Source organism: Gigantopelta aegis, chromosome 11 (assembly GCF_016097555.1).
Source record: "Gigantopelta aegis isolate Gae_Host chromosome 11, Gae_host_genome, whole genome shotgun sequence".
In the NCBI taxonomy this organism is placed as follows: domain Eukaryota; kingdom Metazoa; phylum Mollusca; class Gastropoda; order Neomphalida; family Peltospiridae; genus Gigantopelta; species Gigantopelta aegis.
Window position 1 is genome coordinate 3,686,090 of NC_054709.1, and position 18,097 is coordinate 3,704,186.

The following is an 18,097-nucleotide window of genomic DNA, read 5'->3' on the forward strand; positions in this document are numbered from 1 at the left end:
AAAAGTGGCCGCTTAAGGCAGGTGACCGCTGAGTACAAGTGACCGTTAGGACAGGTTTGACTGCATATATATATATATATATATATATATATATATATATATATATATATATATATATATATATATATCATTCTTGTTTATATATAAACAAGGATGATCTATGTACACACACATACACACACACACACACACACACACACAAACAAACAAACACATACACTAACACAGAGAGAGAGAGAGAGAGAGAGAGAGAGAGAGAGAGAGAGAGAGAGAGAGAGAGAGAGAGAGAGAGAGAGAGAGAGAGAGAGAGAGAGAGAGAGATTCTTATATATATTTATATCGGTGATTACCACTTCTGTCTGATTCCTATGTTTAAACAAATAATACAGAGCTCTGTTTTTATTGTCTTCTAACTAAAGGCGCGTTCGTACGAGAGTACTATATCGGCATCGTGGAGGAGAACTGGGACTACGCGCCTAACGGAAATCTCGTCAATGATGACCCGTATGTATTACTACGCCATATTACTACGCTATACTCCCTTTGCATCAAAATGGAACTGGTAAATCAGAACGTTACTCTATAATAAATAACGTTAAAATGCATATGAAATTACGTTATTACGTTTTAAACCCATACCAACTCGCAGTGCGGTGTTTTTAAAGAAAAAATATGTCAGTGTAAAAATTTTTTTTAGCTTTAGCTACCTTTCGATCAAATCAACCATATTAGGTCCATTTCAATTTTGTCGAACAGTTCTAAGTTATGCAATAAATTAACTTACGCAACAATTTCTATTTGACTTTAATTTGCAAATTTAATAGTACCAAAAAAAACCCACAAACCCTTGCCCGCTACCGACCCTAATCGGGCTACTTGTGCTCCATTGCCCAACCCTTTTTTGTCCTTGACGGAGGAGTCGGTATGGGCTACAACATCTTGTTCTGAATGTGCACGTGATTTTCGAAACTAGCATCATACTTTTCCACCATATCTATAGATATATGTATGTATATCTGTCTGTCTGTCTGCATGTCTGTCTCTCTATCTTTCTCTCTATCTATCTCTCTCTCCCTGTCTCCCCCTCCCTTTCTCTCACTTTTTCTCCCTCCCTCTTTATCACTCTCTCTTTCTGTCTCTCTCTTTCTTTATCTCTTTCTCTCTCTCCCTCCCCTCCTCTCTCTCTGCCTCTCTCTCTAACATACCCTCTGTCTCTGTCTATCTCTCTTCCCTATATCACTGTATCTCTCCTCCATCTTTCTGTCTCTCGTTCTGTCTCTGTATCTCTCTCTCTCTGTCTGTCTGTCTGTCTGTCTGTCTGTCTGTCTCTCTCTCTCTCTCTCTCTCTCTCTCTCTCTCTCTCTCTCTCTCTCTCTCTCTCTCTCTCTCTCTCTCTCTCTCTCTCTCACACACACACACACACAACACTCTCGCTCTCCTCCCTCCCTCTTTGTCTGTCTTTCACGCTCCTTTGTCTCATTTGTTTTGTTTGTACTCATGTTTTCTGAATACTATTCAAAACTCAAATTCCTCAATGACTTTTCTACCATTTCTACCAGACAAGCGGACGCTCGCTTGCAGGGCGGTGCCAACCGGATCGGACGTGTTTATACCAAGGCGGTGTTCAGACAGTTCACAGACCGGTCTTTCAAAACTCAGATGCCTTACCCTCCTTGGCTGGGATTCATCGGACCCATGATTAGAGCGGAGATTGGGGACACCATCCTCATACATCTGAAGAACATGGCACCCACCAGCGGTCGAACGTTCACCATCCACCCGCATGGTGTGCAGTACGATAAGGATGCAGAAGGTAAGTAAAAACAATATTATGTACCTGAAGATTCAAGAAAATAACAAATAATACTCTAGCAGAAGAAATTTCGAGGAGTTACGTAGTTCAGATTGGGTTTTTATTCCTCGTGGAAAGAGTTTTCGAGAAGTGATGCAGAACAAGCGAAACCCATTGTATCTCTTTGACATGAAAAGTTAAAGTTTGTTTTGTTTAACGACACGACTAGAACACATTAATCACCGGTTACTGGATGTCAGACATAGAGGAAACCCGCAACATTTTGCATTATTAGCAAGGGATCTTTTATATACACCATCCCACTGGCAGGATAGCACATACCACGGCCTTTTAAATACCAGTCGTGGTACACTGGCTGGAACGAGAAATAACCCAAATGACCACCCCTAGTTTCTCTGTCTCTATCTGTCTGTTTGTCTGTATCTCTGTCTGTCTGTCTGTCTGTCTGTATGTCTGTCTCTGTCTCTCTCTCTCTCTCTCTCTCTCTCTCTCTCCTCCTCTCTCTCTCTCTCTCTCTCTCTCTCTCTCTCTCTGTGTGGTGTGTGTGTGTGTGTGTCTCTCTCTCTCTGTATCTCTCCCTCCCCTCCCCCTCTCCCCCCCTCTCCTCCCCCCCCTCTCCCTCTCTCTCTCTCTCTCTCTCTCTCTCTCTCTCCTCTCTCTCTCTCTCTCTCTCTCTCTCTCTCTCTCTCTCTCTCTCTCTCTCTCTCTCTCTCTCTCTCTCTCTCTCTCTCTCTCTCTCTCTCCCCTTCCCTCTGTGTGTCCGTGAGTTTAAAAGTTTGCGTCTCGGTTTAGGTGCGAAATACGTGGATGACACTAGCGGCCCAATTAAAATAGACGATGGAGTTCCATTTGGAGGGGTACACACCTACACGTGGGTCGTCAGGGGAGAGAACTTTGCTCCGACAAAGGAAGACAACAACTGCCTGGCTTGGCCCTACCATTCCCACAGAGTGTCAGAACCCGATATTGTTACCGGACTCGTCGGCATGCTGTTCACATGCAAGAAAGGTGAGGGCTTATTTATTTTATTTATAGTTAGTTCACGAAGGTAAACACCTACTGCACGATGTTTTGACATTTTGACATTTATTCGACCTACGGCACAGCAATAAACATCACAATAATAAATATCATGCCGGAGACGTTTATATATAACTAATTTGTGTTAATCGTGATGACGTCATATTACCGATGTCGGCGACTTTAGTACTGTGATTTACTAAACATTTAATTAAAATATTATTTTAGAAGTGTTATAGGATAAACAGAATTCGCTACTCGTGTGTTTTAATATGTAAAATATCAACCTCGTCTAGCTAATCGGTATTTGTCTCGGTAGAACCTCAAAAGGTACCGATTAACATAGACTCCATATTAAAAACCACTCGTCACGAATCATCAGTAGAGGGGTCACTTGAGCCCCATGTATGCAAATGAGCTAGGTCGCGTGACCTGTCCTGCGCTCTGATTGGTTGACCTCTAAGGGACGTGGCCTCTTCTGATTGGCTGACCTCTACGCGTGGGGGCGTGGCCTAATGACGTCACGTTCAGTGCACATCGGGGTCGTGCAGCTGGCTGACCTTTAAGCGTGGGGACGCTACTGGGTTAATGACTTGGACAGCTGTGAGAACCTGACCTCTGTGTCAGGAAACACCGGATGTTGGTAAGATTGATGGGTGTGTTAACCGTCGGGGGTCCTTTGATGTACAGGAAACAGATGGCGCGGAAGTCGTTAATGACCCCTAGAGTGGTGTCGAATGATGGGGTGTTTATTTAACTGTGACAGCCGTTTGATGTACAAGAAACAGATGGTGTGGAAGTCGTTAAGATGGTAAGATGGATTTGACAGGTGTGGGTTGATTAAGGAGAACCAGTCAACGGGGAGTGGAAAATTCCAGAGGAAAAACCCCAGGGGTTTTACCAGATGTCGGGGGAAAGGTTTGAAACGTGTCCATATACGGCGTTGGCCATGAGTCATTTCAGAACGTGTTCAGACACGTCTTGAGTGGGGGTCTCTGTATAATGAGAACCAGTCAACGGGGAGTGGAAAATTACAGAGGAAAAAACCCAGGGTTTTGCCAGATGTCGGGGGAAGGTTTGAAACGTGCCCATATACGACGTTGGCCATGAGTCACCCCAGAGCGTGTTCAGACACGTCTTGACCTCGAGATAGCGTGGGGACGCTCTTCTGCTCGTTGCGAGCACAATTTCTTACAAAGTGTCAATAAACACCGGATGTTGGTCAGATTGATGGGTGTGTTAACCGTAGGGGGGTCCTTTGATGTACAGGAAACAGATGGTGCGGAAGTCGTTAATGACCCCTAGAGTGGTGTCGAATGACGGGGTGCTTATTTAACTGTGACATCTGTTCGTTTTGGCCATGAGTCATCCCAGAACGTGTTCAGACACGTCTTGACCTCGAGATAGCGTGGGGGTCTGACGTCACAAGAAATGCCCGAATCATTGCTGTAGTCGATGGTTAAGACCGGGGTAGATACCGGGGTTCGTATCCGGGTATCAACTGGTCATCACCCAGCCTTTTTACTAGCCACAGATGGCTGACGCGTGTCCAGGACAGCGTGCTTGAACCATAAGGTTCAACGGGCAACCGTGACCTTGGTGTACGGAGATCGCATACAGAAGAAAGGAAGGTGGAGGAAAAGGAGACGTGCGCCAGCGGCGGCGCAGGGGGGGGTCAAAACCGGTGGCTAAACCGCCGGCGGCGACTCCTTCTGTTAGACCGCCCAACGCCACTCAACCGAGGAAGACGACCAAGATGGAAGAGGTTCCGGACCCGGCTGTCTCGGCTTCTGTCCCTCAGGAAGATGACGAACTGAACGAGCTGGACACAGCCATCTGTGTCACCCCGTTCAATCGGCCACCTGCACCCGTATCTACTCAAGCGCCTCCGGATGTGTCGCCGATCCAGTCGACGACACCCGTTGAGGCGCAGGCCCGGAAAGGACCTGTTGTGAAGAGGAAGGCGACCACTCCAGCCAGGCCAAGTCGCCCCTCTCAACCGCCGCAGCCGGGGACAAAACCAGTGGAGCAGTGGTCACTGCAGGCCGGCCGTCTCCAACAGCGTTACCACCAGCTGGTCAAGACGAACATGACGGAGGCACGTCAACTGACCCAAAGGAACAAGCCTACCAACCTTTGCCAGATGGACGCAACGAGGGGGAATTCGCCGTACACCGACTCAAGATGCAGGAGGGACAAAGCGCTGTATGCGTAACCATCCGCCGGAACGGAAGATTCAACCAAGGTCTGCTGCTATCGGAGATGGACAACCCGACACTACATCGAGTCCTCAAAACCGTCGCGGGTCCGCACTACCGTCCAATCACCAAGACCTTAGCAGACTCCGATTACCGGCAGTTCCTCCAGCATCTTGAGACCACCGACTACATCGGATCCCCCTAGACACCAACCTTTCCTAGGACAGGTACCAACCTCCTTTATTGGGCTAGTTAGACTTTAAAACGTTTTAGAAGCAGTTCAAAATTCTTGTTATTTTTATTTTTTTATAAATAGTCTAACGCATTTTATTTTGGCGCCCGATCAATTGCTCAAAATCACCTTAAAAACCTTTTGGCCGAGCAGTCTTAACTATTTTGGGATAAATTTTAGAATCCGGACATGTTTTGGAGGCAGTTACTCTTTGTAGACTTAGGTAAAAAACAGGCTTCACCGAGGAATCGAAATTCAGCCAATCAGAACACGGCTCCCACTCGGTGTTACTTCAAGTTTGCGAAGTGTCTGCTATTTGGTCAGCGCTCGCGTTGACCTTACTAAATGGCTTTTTTCCAAATTCCGCCCACCTCAAACTTACCCCCCCCCCCCCCCCCCCCCCCCCCCCCCCCGCTCCGGAGTTAGTCACTGGCGAAGTCAGAGGCTAAATCCGTGGTGGGCGTGCCTGAACCTTCGTGGATAGGGGCACGTAAAATGAGTTGTCCTGTCCTGTCCTGCAAGAAATGTATAAGATTTTTAAAATGTATTTATTTATTTATTATTTTATTTATATTTCATTTAGATTATTCAGATTATTATATATTTAGTTATATTATTTATTTATTTAGTTAGTTAGTTATTATTTTATTTTATTTATATTTCATTTAGATTATTCAGATTATTATATATTTAGTTATATTATTTATTTATTTATTTATTTATTTATTTTATCCACTGTCTCATTTCCTTTGAATTCCAACTTTAACTTCGTTTGTAGCGCACCTCTACATCGTCGTCGTTATAATCATCATCATCATCACCACCGTCGTCATCATCATCGTCATTGTGTTCACTAACATCATCATCGTCAACATCATGACCAAATACACTGTACGTGTAATACCATCCAGCACGCCATACCTAGTAATAACTTGCGATTCATTGGCAAAGAAAATTTCGTTTAAATCATTGCTATAAATTGTGTAGTATGAACCGCCCTTAGCATGCTGCACTACTGAACATACGTGTAGCTTCGGGTGTCTCAATTTAATGTTAAAACAAAAATAGTTAGTCACTTCCTTGTACTAAAACAACACTGAAGGCAAAACTGAATTACTAATTATACAGTTCATCTTGAGGTCGATTGAGATTAACTTCCTGCGCAATGACTTTCAGTTTATATCATAATTGATACAAATTACAGTATGTTAAGTTAAATTAAAATTAAAATTAAGACACTGTAAATGAAAATGAAAATGAAAATGAAAATCAAGTTAAAGTTAAGTTAAATATAACTTATAGTTATGTTTATGTTAAAAGGACATTCCTGGGTTTGCTGCAATTTTTAAGATGTTATCGACTAACAGAGACTTTTTAACGATCGTAATTACATATCAAATATATTTTTCTGCATAAAATATTAGTGGCTGTATATAAAACGTGCTTCTGATCGTTCAAATATTTGTACTAGGTTAAATTTCATTATTTTTTCCTAAAATATATTTTTTCGTACGTACGAAATTATTTAAACACAAAATCCAGTTTGGGCTTCTTACAAATATTAAGATGGCCAGAAACACATTGAATATACAGACACTGATATTCTAAACAAGAAAATATTTTTCGGAAAAATCTTACAATGCAGGAAACTCAGGAATGTCCCTTTAAGTTTAATTAAATTATTTAAATATGTTGTCCACTCTCATATTGCAAAGTACAAACGCATACGTGTATGTTTATTAAACAAATATTGACAATTGTCAAGAGTAAATAAGGATTCTTCGGCGAAACACTTGACAGCAAAATATTGGAGCATTAATACATCGCCGCGCCTGTCAAACATACGGTCATTTTGACACAGTCATAGAGAGGAAACCCGCTACATTTTTCCATTAATAGCAAGGGGTCTTTTAAATGCCCCATCCCATAGACAGTTTGTACTCCGTTGATCTTCGTTTTCAGAATTGTCATCGTCTGACACACTGGTGCAGTAATAACTTAAATATGAAAATGATATATGTTAAAAAGTTTGTCTTGTTTAGTGACACCACTAGAGCACATTGATTTATTAATCATCGATTATTGGATGTCAAACATATGGTAATTGTGACACAGTCATAGAGAGGAAACAAGGATAGCACATACCGCGGCCTTTGATATACCAGTCGTGGTGCACTGGCTGTAACGAGAAATAACGCAATCGGCTTTATGAAATGAAACCCAGTGCATTATTTTGTCATGGCAGCAACTCGGGCGTGATCTAGCTAAGACGGCAGAGCTATCCAAAGTATCGCCTGAGGAGTTTAGCTCGTAGGCTTGGTCAGTTGGGGGCTATATCCCGTTCCAGGCAGTGCACCACGACCGGTATGCCAAAGACCGTGGTATGTGCTATCCTCTCTGCATATAAACGATCCCTTACTACCAAAAAATAGCGGGTTTCATTTTTATGACTGATAGAATTACCAAATGTTTGACATCCAATAGCCGATGATTAATATCAATGTGCTCTAGTGGTGTTGTTAAACAAAATACACTTTTAACTTTGATCAATTGTGTTTTTTCTCGTCCCAACATGTATACCAAAGATAGTGGTATGTTCTGTCACGTCTGTGTAATAAAAATCGGGTCACCTAAAGGTGGCACCACACCGCACGAGTGTCTCGTACGTGAGTAGCCGATTGCATAGCAACCGATGTTTCGGATGAAATCATATTGTTTATTTGGTCACAATCCCCCGTCGGTGGGGCCATTAGGCTATTTCTCATTCCAGCCAGTGCACCACGACTGGTATATCAAAGGCCGTGATATGCACTACCCTGTCTGTGGGATGGTACACATAAAAGATTCCTTGCTACTAATCGAAACGAGTAGCCCATGAAGTGGCGACAGCGGGTTTCCTCTCAATATCTGTGTGGTCCTTAACCATATGTCTGACGCCATATAACCGTAAATAAAATGTGCTGAGTGATTCGTTAAATAAAACATTTCTTTCTTTCTTTCTTTCTTGTTACAATCGGCTATTCTCATTTACCTTACAACGAATTGTTTTAAAGCGTATCTAACGAGCGAAAGCGATTGTAGCATTCTATTTCTTACACATGCTTAAAAAACCAGGTTTAAAACAAAATTTATTTACATAGCTTTGGCAACTAAAACGTATTACAGGGGTTGCCTTATGCAATCAATTTCAGGTCAACGTTTACGTCAAAACGCTGTCAATTGTTGCAGTCCCTATTTGATTGGATGGTATGGCTGTAACAACCGACTCATCACATAGGAAGAGCCAGTCGAGTGTCTTTAAATTGTTATCACACATATATGTGATATCAGTATGTGTTATCAAAAATAACAAATAAACTTCGCACCAAAAGGTGTGTAAGAAATAAATTCAGGGCTCGATATAGCGGCCTGCCAAAAGCGAAAAGCAGTCAATGTTTTAGACCTAATAGATGAAATACAAATACACTTGCTAATGTTAGTAAAATACCGCAGGTAATTTTTCAAGAAATTGATTTATGAACGATCGTGTCATCTTCTACTTAGCTGAGGCTGAACTCGTGATTCTGCTATATTTAAATTTTATAATGTTCAAAAGTCCCAATTTTCTACACACTGTCCCAAACCCTCCACTCACCCCGTGATGCTTTATATCCAGCAAGTCATATTTAAAAAAAAAAAAAAAATTGAAATTGTATTCACCCGTAGGCACTTCGATATTTGAAGGTTTGCGTACCCTCGGGATTCTCCCATATTTATTTCAACTTATTATTGTGCTTATATCCAATTACGGTTCAATCACGTTGTCTCCTGGGCACACACATCTCAGCTGTCTGGGCTGTCTGTCCAGAGAGAGAGAGAGAGAGAGAGAGAGAGAGAGAGAGAGAGAGAGAGAGAGAGAGAGAGAGAGAGAGAGAGAGAGAGAGAGAGAGAGAGAGAGAGAGAGAGAGAGAGAGAGAGAGAGAGAGAGAGAGAGAGAGAGAGAGAGAGAGAGAGAGAGAGAGAGAGAGACGCGAGACGCTATAACTGTGTCTCACACCTGCCCGTTGAATTGTTAAAACTCGCTCTGGGTGTGAGCCGGTACTGGCCTGCGAACCCAGTACCTACCAGCCTAATGGCCGATGCCTTAACCACACGACACCACCCAGGCCGGTTTTCTCCTTTGGATCCGTGTCTAATCATATCAGAGACCCCAGTCGGGATAGACTGTGTTCAAAAACCCTGTGGTATATGAGTACGTTAAAATAGTTGCTTACTTACTATGGTGTCGTTGAAATAAACTTTTTTTGTTTAACTTTTCCAGGAACTCTGGCGCCAAACGGCGAACGAACTGACGTCGGCTTGGAATACGTTTTCTTCATGGACCTCATAGACGAAAACGCTAGCTGGCTCATGGACGCCAACCTCAACCGCTGCGGCAATCCGGGCATCTGCACGACGTTACACAACTCCAAGGACGCGGACTTCGAAGAGAGCAACAAAATGTACAGCATCAACGGCTACATGTACGGCAACCTGCCCAAGGTGATATTCTTCGCGAACGAGCCAGTGTCGATTCATCTGTTTACTTTATATGAAGGCGTGCAGAGCTTTTACATCAGTGGACATTCGTTAACAATGCGACACCAGAGGTACGTGGCTATTAGTTCTCCTTTCTTCTTCTTCTTCTTCTTCTTCTTCTTCTTCTTCTTCTTCTTCTTCTTCTTCTTTCTTCTTCTTTCTTTCTTAATCTTCTTTCTTTCTTTCTTTCTTTCTTTTTCTTCTTCTTCTTCTTTCTTTCTTCCTCTTCTTCTTCTTGTACTTTCTTTCTTCCAATAACCGATGATTAAATTAATCAATGTGCTCTAGTGTTGTCGTTAAAGAAAACACATTTTGAACTTTTTTCTTTATTTACTTTTTCTTCTGCGTTGCGTAAGTTTTTACCAGACTCATATTCCACAGAGGTTTCGAGCAGGTCCGCCCCAGACTCATATTCCACAGAGGTTTCGAGCATGTCCGCCCCGGACTCATATACCACAGAGGTTTCGAGCATGTCCGCCCCGGACTCATATACCACTGAGGTTTCGAGCATGTCCGCCCCGGACTCATATACCACAGAGGTTTCGAGCATGTCCGCCCCGGACTCATATACCACAGAGGTTTCGAGCATGTCCGCCCCGGACTCATATACCACAGAGGTTTCGAGCATGTCCGCCCCGGACTCATATACCACAGAGGTTTCGAGCATGTCCGCCCCGGACTCGGATACCACAGAGGTTTCGAGCATGTCCGCCCCGGACTCATATACCACAGAGGTTTCGAGCATGTCCGCCCCGGACTCAGATACCACAGAGGTTTCGAGCATGTCCGCCCCAGACTCGTATACCACAGAGGTTTCGAGCATGTCCGCCCCAGACTCGTATACCACAGAGGTTTCGAGCATGTCCGCCCCGGACTCGTATACCACAGAGGTTTCGAGCATGTCCGCCCCGGAGTTCAATCTCTGTGAGGCCAGGGACCCAACCTGGGGCAGATCTGTTTCTTCTATTGACCGGCCTCGGTGGCGTTGTGGTTAGGCCATCGGTCTACAGGCTGGTAGGTACTGGGTTCGGATCCCAGTCGAGGCATGGGATTTTTAATCCAGATACCGACTCCAAACCCTGAGTGAGTGCTCCGCAAGGCTCAATGGGTAGGTGTAAACCACTTGCACCGACCAGTGATCCATAACTGGTTCAACAAAAGCCACGGTTTGTGCTATCCTGCCTGTGGGAAGCGCAAATAAAAGATCCCTTGCTGCTAATCGGAAAGAGTAGCCCACGTAGTGGCGACAGCGGGTTTCCTTTCAAAATCTGTGTGGTCCTTAACCATATGTCTGACGCCATATAACCGTAAATAAAATATGTCGAGTGCGTCGTTAAATAAAACATTTCTTTCTTTCTGTTTTTTTTTCTTCTATTGTTTTTTCGTACCAAAAAACAGTCGGAATTTTAGCACCGCTATGGTGTTTGTCAGCGGAGCTTTTCTAATCGTGGGACGAGGCCTAGCTCAGTGGGTAGAGCGCTCGCCTGAGGTAGAGACATCGTAGGATGGAACCACCTCGGTGGACCCATTCTCTGTTTGGCATTTTCCCATCCCAACCAGGTGGAGAACGAAAACGTGTTATCAGACCGGCCTTGATGGCGTCGTGGTTAAGCCATCGGATAGACATGTACGGCTGGTAGGTACTGTGTTAGCAGCCCCGTCCCAACCAGGTGGAGAACGAAAACGTGTTATTAGACCGGCCTTGATGGTGTCATGGTTAGGCCATCGGATAGACATGTACGACTGGTAGGTACTGGGTTCGCAGCCCCATCCCAACCAGGTGGAGAACGAAAACGTGTTATTAGACCGGCCTTGATGTCGTCGTGGTTAAGCCATCGGATATACATGTACGGCTGGTAGGTACTGTGTTAGCAGCCCCATCCCAACCAGGTGGAGAACGAAAACGTGTTATTAGACCGGCCTTGATGGCGTCGTGGTTAAGCCATCGGATATACATGTACGGCTGGTAGGTACTATGTTAGCAGCCCCGTCCCAACCAGGTGGAGAACGAAAACGTGTTATTAGACCGGCCTTGATGGCGTCGTGGTTAAGCCATCGGATATACATGTACGACTGGTAGGTACTATGTTAGCAGCCCCATCCCAACCAGGTGGAGAACGAAAACGTGTTATTAGACCGGCCTTGATGGCGTCGTGGTTAAGCCATCGGATATACATGTACGGCTGGTAGGTACTATGTTAGCAGCCCCGTCCCAACCAGGTGGAGAACGAAAACGTGTTATTAGACCGGCTTTGATGGCGTCGTGGTTAAGCCATCGGATAGACATGTACGGCTGGTAGGTACTGTGGTAGCAGCCCCGTCCCAACCAGGTGGAGAACGAAAACGTGTTATTAGACCGGCCTTGATGGCGTCGTGGTTAAGCCATCGGATATACATGTACGGCTGGTAGGTACTGTGTTAGCAGCCCCATCCCAACCAGATGGAGAACGAAAACGTGTTATTAGACCGGCCTTGGTGGCGTCGTGGTTAAGCCATCGGATATACATGTACGGCTGGTAGGTACTGTGTTAGCAGCCCCGTCCCAACCAGGTGGAGAACGAAAACGTGTTATTAGACCGGCCTTGATGGCGTCATGGTTAGGCCATCGGATAGACATGTACGACTGGTAGGTACTGTGTTAGCAGCCCCGTCCCAACCAGGTGGAGAACGAAAACGTGTTATTAGACCGGCCTTGATGGCGTCATGGTTAGGCCATCGGATAGACATGTACGACTGGTAGGTACTGGGTTCGCAGCCCCATCCCAACCAGGTGGAGAACGAAAACGTGTTATTAGACCGGCCTTGATGGTGTCATGGTTAGGCCATCGGATAGACATGTACGGCTGGTAGGTAGTGGGTTCGCAGCCCCATCCCAACCAGGTGGAGAACGAAAACGTGTTATTAGACCGGCCTTGATGGTGTCATGGTTAGGCCATCGGATATACATGTACGGCTGGTAGGTACTGTGTTAGCAGCCCCGTCCCAACCAGGTGGAGAACGAAAACGTGTTATTAGACCGGCCTTGATGGCGTCGTGGTTAAGCCATCGGATAGACATGTACGGCTGGTAGGTACTGGGTTCGCAGCCCCATCCCAACCAGGTGGAGAACGAAAACGTGTTATTAGACCGGCCTTGATGGTGTCATGGTTAGGCCATCGGATAGACATGTACGACTGGTAGGTACTGGGTTCGCAGCCCCATCCCAACCAGGTGGAGAACGAAAACGTGTTATTAGACCGGCCTTGATGGTGTCATGGTTAGGCCATCGGATATACATGTACGGCTGGTGGGTACTGTGTTAGCAGCCCCGTCCCAACCAGGTGGAGAACGAAAACGTGTTATTAGACCGGCCTTGATGGCGTCGTGGTTAAGCCATCGGATAGACATGTACGACTGGTAGGTACTGGGTTCGCAGCCCCATCCCAACCAGGTGGAGAACGAAAACGTGTTATTAGACCGGCCTTGATGGCGTCGTGGTTAAGCCATCGGATAGACATGTACGGCTGGTAGGTACTGGGTTCGCAGCCCCGTACCGGCTCCCACCCAGAGCGAGTTTTAACGACTCAATGGGTAGCTGTAAGACCACTACACCTTATTCTCTCTCACTAACCACAAACAACTAACCATCTGTCCTGGACAGACAGTCCGACGCCATATAACCGTAAATAAAATGTGTCCAGTGCGTCGTTAAATAAACCATTTCCTTCCTAGGACAGAGAGCCCAGATAGCTGAGGTGTGTGCCCAGGACAGCGTGATTGAACCTTAATTGGATTATAAGCACGGAAATAAGTTGAAATGAATGAAAAATGTGATTAGACTCAAACATTTTAAATAAGTTTTGTTTATGTTCTCTTGTAGAATGAATTCCGTGAATTTCTTCATGGGTTCCAGTCTAACGGTTGAAACCTTCCCAGTTAACCCGGGTACATGGTTGCTGTCAAGTCACGTGACAACTAACTTTGAAAGTAAGCTTCATTTTTCACATGTATAGATATTGTACCTGTGTCACTGTTTGTGTGTGTGTGTATGTGTGTGTGTGTGATTGTGTATATGTGTGTGTGTGTGTGTGTGTATGTGTGTGTGTGTGTGTGTGTGTGTGTGTGTGTGTGTGTGTGTGTGTGTGTGTGTGTGTACTCTTAACTCATGTAATTTGTAACAATATAGTAAAAAGTGTATTTCTGTCTCAGTCATGTTTGTACAAAAGGGGCAGTATTTGTCTTCTCTTGGAATGTTGTGAGTTTGATATCTTCCAGGTTCAATATATAAATTATGCGAACTTGTTCTTATGTTAGTCTCAGACTACCCACTGCCACGACAAAGTTGCCCAACTTTCTGCTGTTACGACTTCTACGACTGTCCAGTTGCTAGTCTGAGCGCTCTTACAACTCGATTCTCGTCGTATACAACTCCAACGTCCGGTTAGTTGTTAATCTGTGCACACCAGTCGGGAGTTGGAGAAACTACAACGTAACCGTCAAATTGGCCAACTTCGTCGTGACAGTTGACAGTCTTATCCTATAATTAGTTTGGTAATTGCAAAATGTTTTTTTTTTTTTTTTTTGCCAAACATATCACTACTCCTTAATTAATTTTGTTGGGTATATATTTTTTCCCAGGGGGCATGAGCGCTTTCGTTCGGGTGCTTCCAGCCAGTTGGAAACAGCAGCCACAGAAAGTTCCGCTTCCCTGGAGACAGGCCTACAGGTGGAACCAAGGTCCTATATCCCAAATTTACTACATAGCGGCCGAGAAGTCCGTTTGGAATTACGCACCAACTCAGAAAAATCTGTTCTTCGGTGGAAATTTGGTTGACTCTGGAAAGTGAGTGTATCTTTTTCACACTCAAGTAATGGTCATATTACGGGCCCCAAAACCCACACACAAACTCACCAACCCCCAAAACCACACACCAAAAACCGCGAAAACCCCCCACATAAACCTCCCAAAAGCGTCGCATTATTCTTACTTACAATTTAGAATCTGTTACTATTTTAACACCCGATATATTCAGCTGATTTATTTTATTTTATTTGACAAATTAGTCATTGATTCTTTGAATGTCTGTCTAGTGCCTCGTCTATAGGAGGACAGCCACTCCCGATGAGATTCTTTACTGGAGATTTCATCCCTCTTTCACCGCTAAAAGAGGACTGCCACTCACAGACTAGTTTAAATTTAATCAAAACTTTAGCACAGTACTGAACTCATTGGAATACATATAGCTGTGATGAAATGCATTGATGAATCACAGTCAAAACAGTGATGGTATCAGGTGTTTGCGAAAGATGAACAAATCCTGCCCCACCGGTGGCACCCGTTACGAATGAATGAATGAATGAATGTTAACGACACCCCAGCACGAAAAATATTGGGTGTCAAACTATGGTAATGCAAACAAATAAAGTGATGATCAACATCAATATAAAAATTCAAGATTTAAATAAAAACAGTGTAAAGAACTGTGCAAAAATACAAATATCACAGATAGATACTGACTTTCATTCAAAATTCCAATTGTATCTCAAAGAAAACAAGGGGATTTGTGCTGTATTGGCCATTATCGAAGAGAATGTTACACCTCTGCACCACGGTGAGGTTACAGCACGCGCTGGGGCACGCATCACGAGGGCCAATCACCTTTAGTTGTAAATGTCATACCCACCCCCTCAAACGTACACGCTTCTAAACGTTCGGGCGCAGTAAACATTTTGAACCCAGCTCTTTTTCAAATTGAGGGGCGGGACGTAGCCCAGTGGTAAAGCGCTCGCCTGATGCGTGGCTGGTCAAGGATCGATCCCCGTCAGTGGGCTCATTGGGCACGTCCTAGCCAGTGCAGTGTATCACGACTGGTATATCAAAGGCCGTGGTATGTGCTGTCCTGTCTGTGGGATTGTGCATATAAAAGATCCCTTTTACTACTAATGGAAAAACGTAGCGGGTTTCCTCTTTAAGACTATATGTCACAATTAACAAATGTTTAGCATCCAATAGCTGATGATCAATAAATCAATGTGCTCTAGTGGTGTTGTTAAACAAAACAAACTTTAACTTAAAAGGTTTTGATGTAGGGCCAATCCTCTTTAGAAGTTGTAAATGTCATATCCCCCCACCCCTCCTTTCGGACCCAGTTATTTTTTTAATTCGTGTTATTTGTTTAAAGGGACATTCCTGACTTTGCCGCATTGTAAGATGTTTCCGAAATATAAAATATTTCTACGATTAAACTTACATATTAATTATATTTTCTTGTTTAGAATACCAGTGTCTGTATATTCATTGTGTTTCTGGTCGTCTTAATATTTGTAAGAAGCCCAAACTGGATTTTATCTTCAAATAATTTCGTACGTACGAAAAAACAATATTTTAGGAAATAAGATGAAATTTAACCTAGTACAAATATTAGAACGATCAGAAACACGTTTAATATACAGCCACTAATATTTATGCAGATAAATATATTTGATATGTAATTACAATCGTTAAAACATCTCTGTTAGTCGATAACATCTTAAAAAGTGCAGCAAACTCAGGAATATCCCTTTAATTTTGATTCTGTTTTTTCAGCAAAGGAAATGACTTTTTCAACCACTCCGATGTGCGAATTGGCGGACAATACGTCAAGGCTTTCTTCGTGGAATACACCGACAAAACATTCAGAAAGAGGAAGCAGCGGCCATTTTCTGAGCGCCATCTTGGATTCCTGGGCCCGGTGATCCGGGGAAATGTAGGGGAGAGAATCCTCGTTGTCTTTAAGAATAACGCCGACAGGGAATATTCGTTCTGGCCAAACGGCGTAACCTACACGAAATTCGACGAAGGACTCGTTTACAAAGATCCAATTTGTGAGTTTTATTAAAAATAATAATAATTCCACGAAATAAAATATATAGGTAGAAATTGTTTTTGTGAAAACAGTTCTGTTAGAGGCTTTTCAACAATTTCGTATTGTTGTAAGGAGCTAGGAGTCCTGGGATGAGTTGCAGAATATTATGTCGGAAGGGAGGGGTTTCTGTCAGGAGTTCGGTAACATTTTAAAAACGTGTCATTTTTGTTTATAAAATGAATTAGATGTAACGCGTGCTTAACTCGGAAAGGTTAGATGGGTTGTGGTGGGCTCCCACCCCCAAACCACCACCACCTTATCGGAGGTCGGACTCTGGATAGGCGTGTTCGAAACCCTAGTAGTATATAAGCACGTTCAAGTAGTTATCTATATATCTATCTATCTATCAAACGCAGCAGTTTCATCCACCAAAGTCGGAGACTTATCAGAGAGCATGAAGGCAACTTTTAACAGAGACTCTTTCATTTAATCTAGCAGATCTCTCACAGTCATGAAATTTTTAACAAGCTAATCTACAGATCAGCATACCTGTCCCACAAGTAACCTCAGGAGACTCCCAAGACGACATGATCAAACGCTCTTTGATTATGTCTATGATCAACGAGCAATGGCCAAAAAAATCCAGGATACACGGATGGATCTTCAACAAATACTGTGACCAATGGAGGTGCAGGCGTGTTTGTTACGTTCCTTTTAGGAAACATCTCCAAAGTGAATATCCCACCCGGCACCTACTGTTCCAACTATAATGGGGAGGCCCAAGCCCTAATTCAGGCCGCTACGATGATTACGTTTTTCTTTTTCTTTTTGTTTCTAGTTGTGTGTGTATGTGTTATCAAAAACAAAGAATGACGTTCACACTCAATTTTTGTTCTTTCAGCCGGCCAGTACACCGGTAAGACGGCTCAGCCTGGACAGACGGTGACCTACACGTTCAATTTAATCCCACCGGCCACCGCACCCACCAAAGATGACCCGCCCTGCACGGTCCAGACGTACCAGTCAGGGGTGGACAGCATTAAAGACCTTCACACCGGCCTTGTCGGGCCGCTCTTGATATGCAAGGGAGGTCACTCCCCAACACAAGGGGTACTAATTTCTGTGTGAACCGAGCGTGTCTTACCACACCCACCTCTCTCTCTCTCTCTCTCTCCCCCCTTCTCTCTCTCTCTCTCTCTCTCTCTCTCTCTCTCTCTCTCTCTACCCCCCTCTCTTTCTCTCTGTGTATGTGTGTGTGTGTGTGTGTGTGTGTGTATGTATATATATTTTTATATATTTATTTATTTATGTGTGTGTATGTGTGTGAGTATGTATGCATGTATGTAGGTATTGATGTATGTATGTATTGACGTATGTATGCTTGCAGGCGTGAGCGTACGTGCGTGCATGCGTTTGTGTGTGTGTGTGTGTGTGTGTCTGTGTGTGTATGTGC

General features: G+C 44.0%; 1 protein-coding gene across 1 annotated transcript in view; it reads left to right on the plus strand.

Annotated features, from left to right (window-relative positions):
* Positions 1 to 18,097, plus strand: part of LOC121385342 (hephaestin-like protein) — a 54,398-nt gene that overhangs the window by 14,275 nt on the left and 22,026 nt on the right. The window contains exons 5-12 of the mRNA XM_041515984.1: positions 420 to 504; positions 1,560 to 1,813; positions 2,606 to 2,821; positions 9,564 to 9,891; positions 13,680 to 13,786; positions 14,438 to 14,642; positions 16,386 to 16,663; positions 17,546 to 17,754. Of these exons, the coding sequence (XP_041371918.1) occupies positions 420 to 504; positions 1,560 to 1,813; positions 2,606 to 2,821; positions 9,564 to 9,891; positions 13,680 to 13,786; positions 14,438 to 14,642; positions 16,386 to 16,663; positions 17,546 to 17,754 (1,682 nt within the window). The remainder of the gene's footprint in view (positions 1 to 419; positions 505 to 1,559; positions 1,814 to 2,605; positions 2,822 to 9,563; positions 9,892 to 13,679; positions 13,787 to 14,437; positions 14,643 to 16,385; positions 16,664 to 17,545; positions 17,755 to 18,097) is intronic.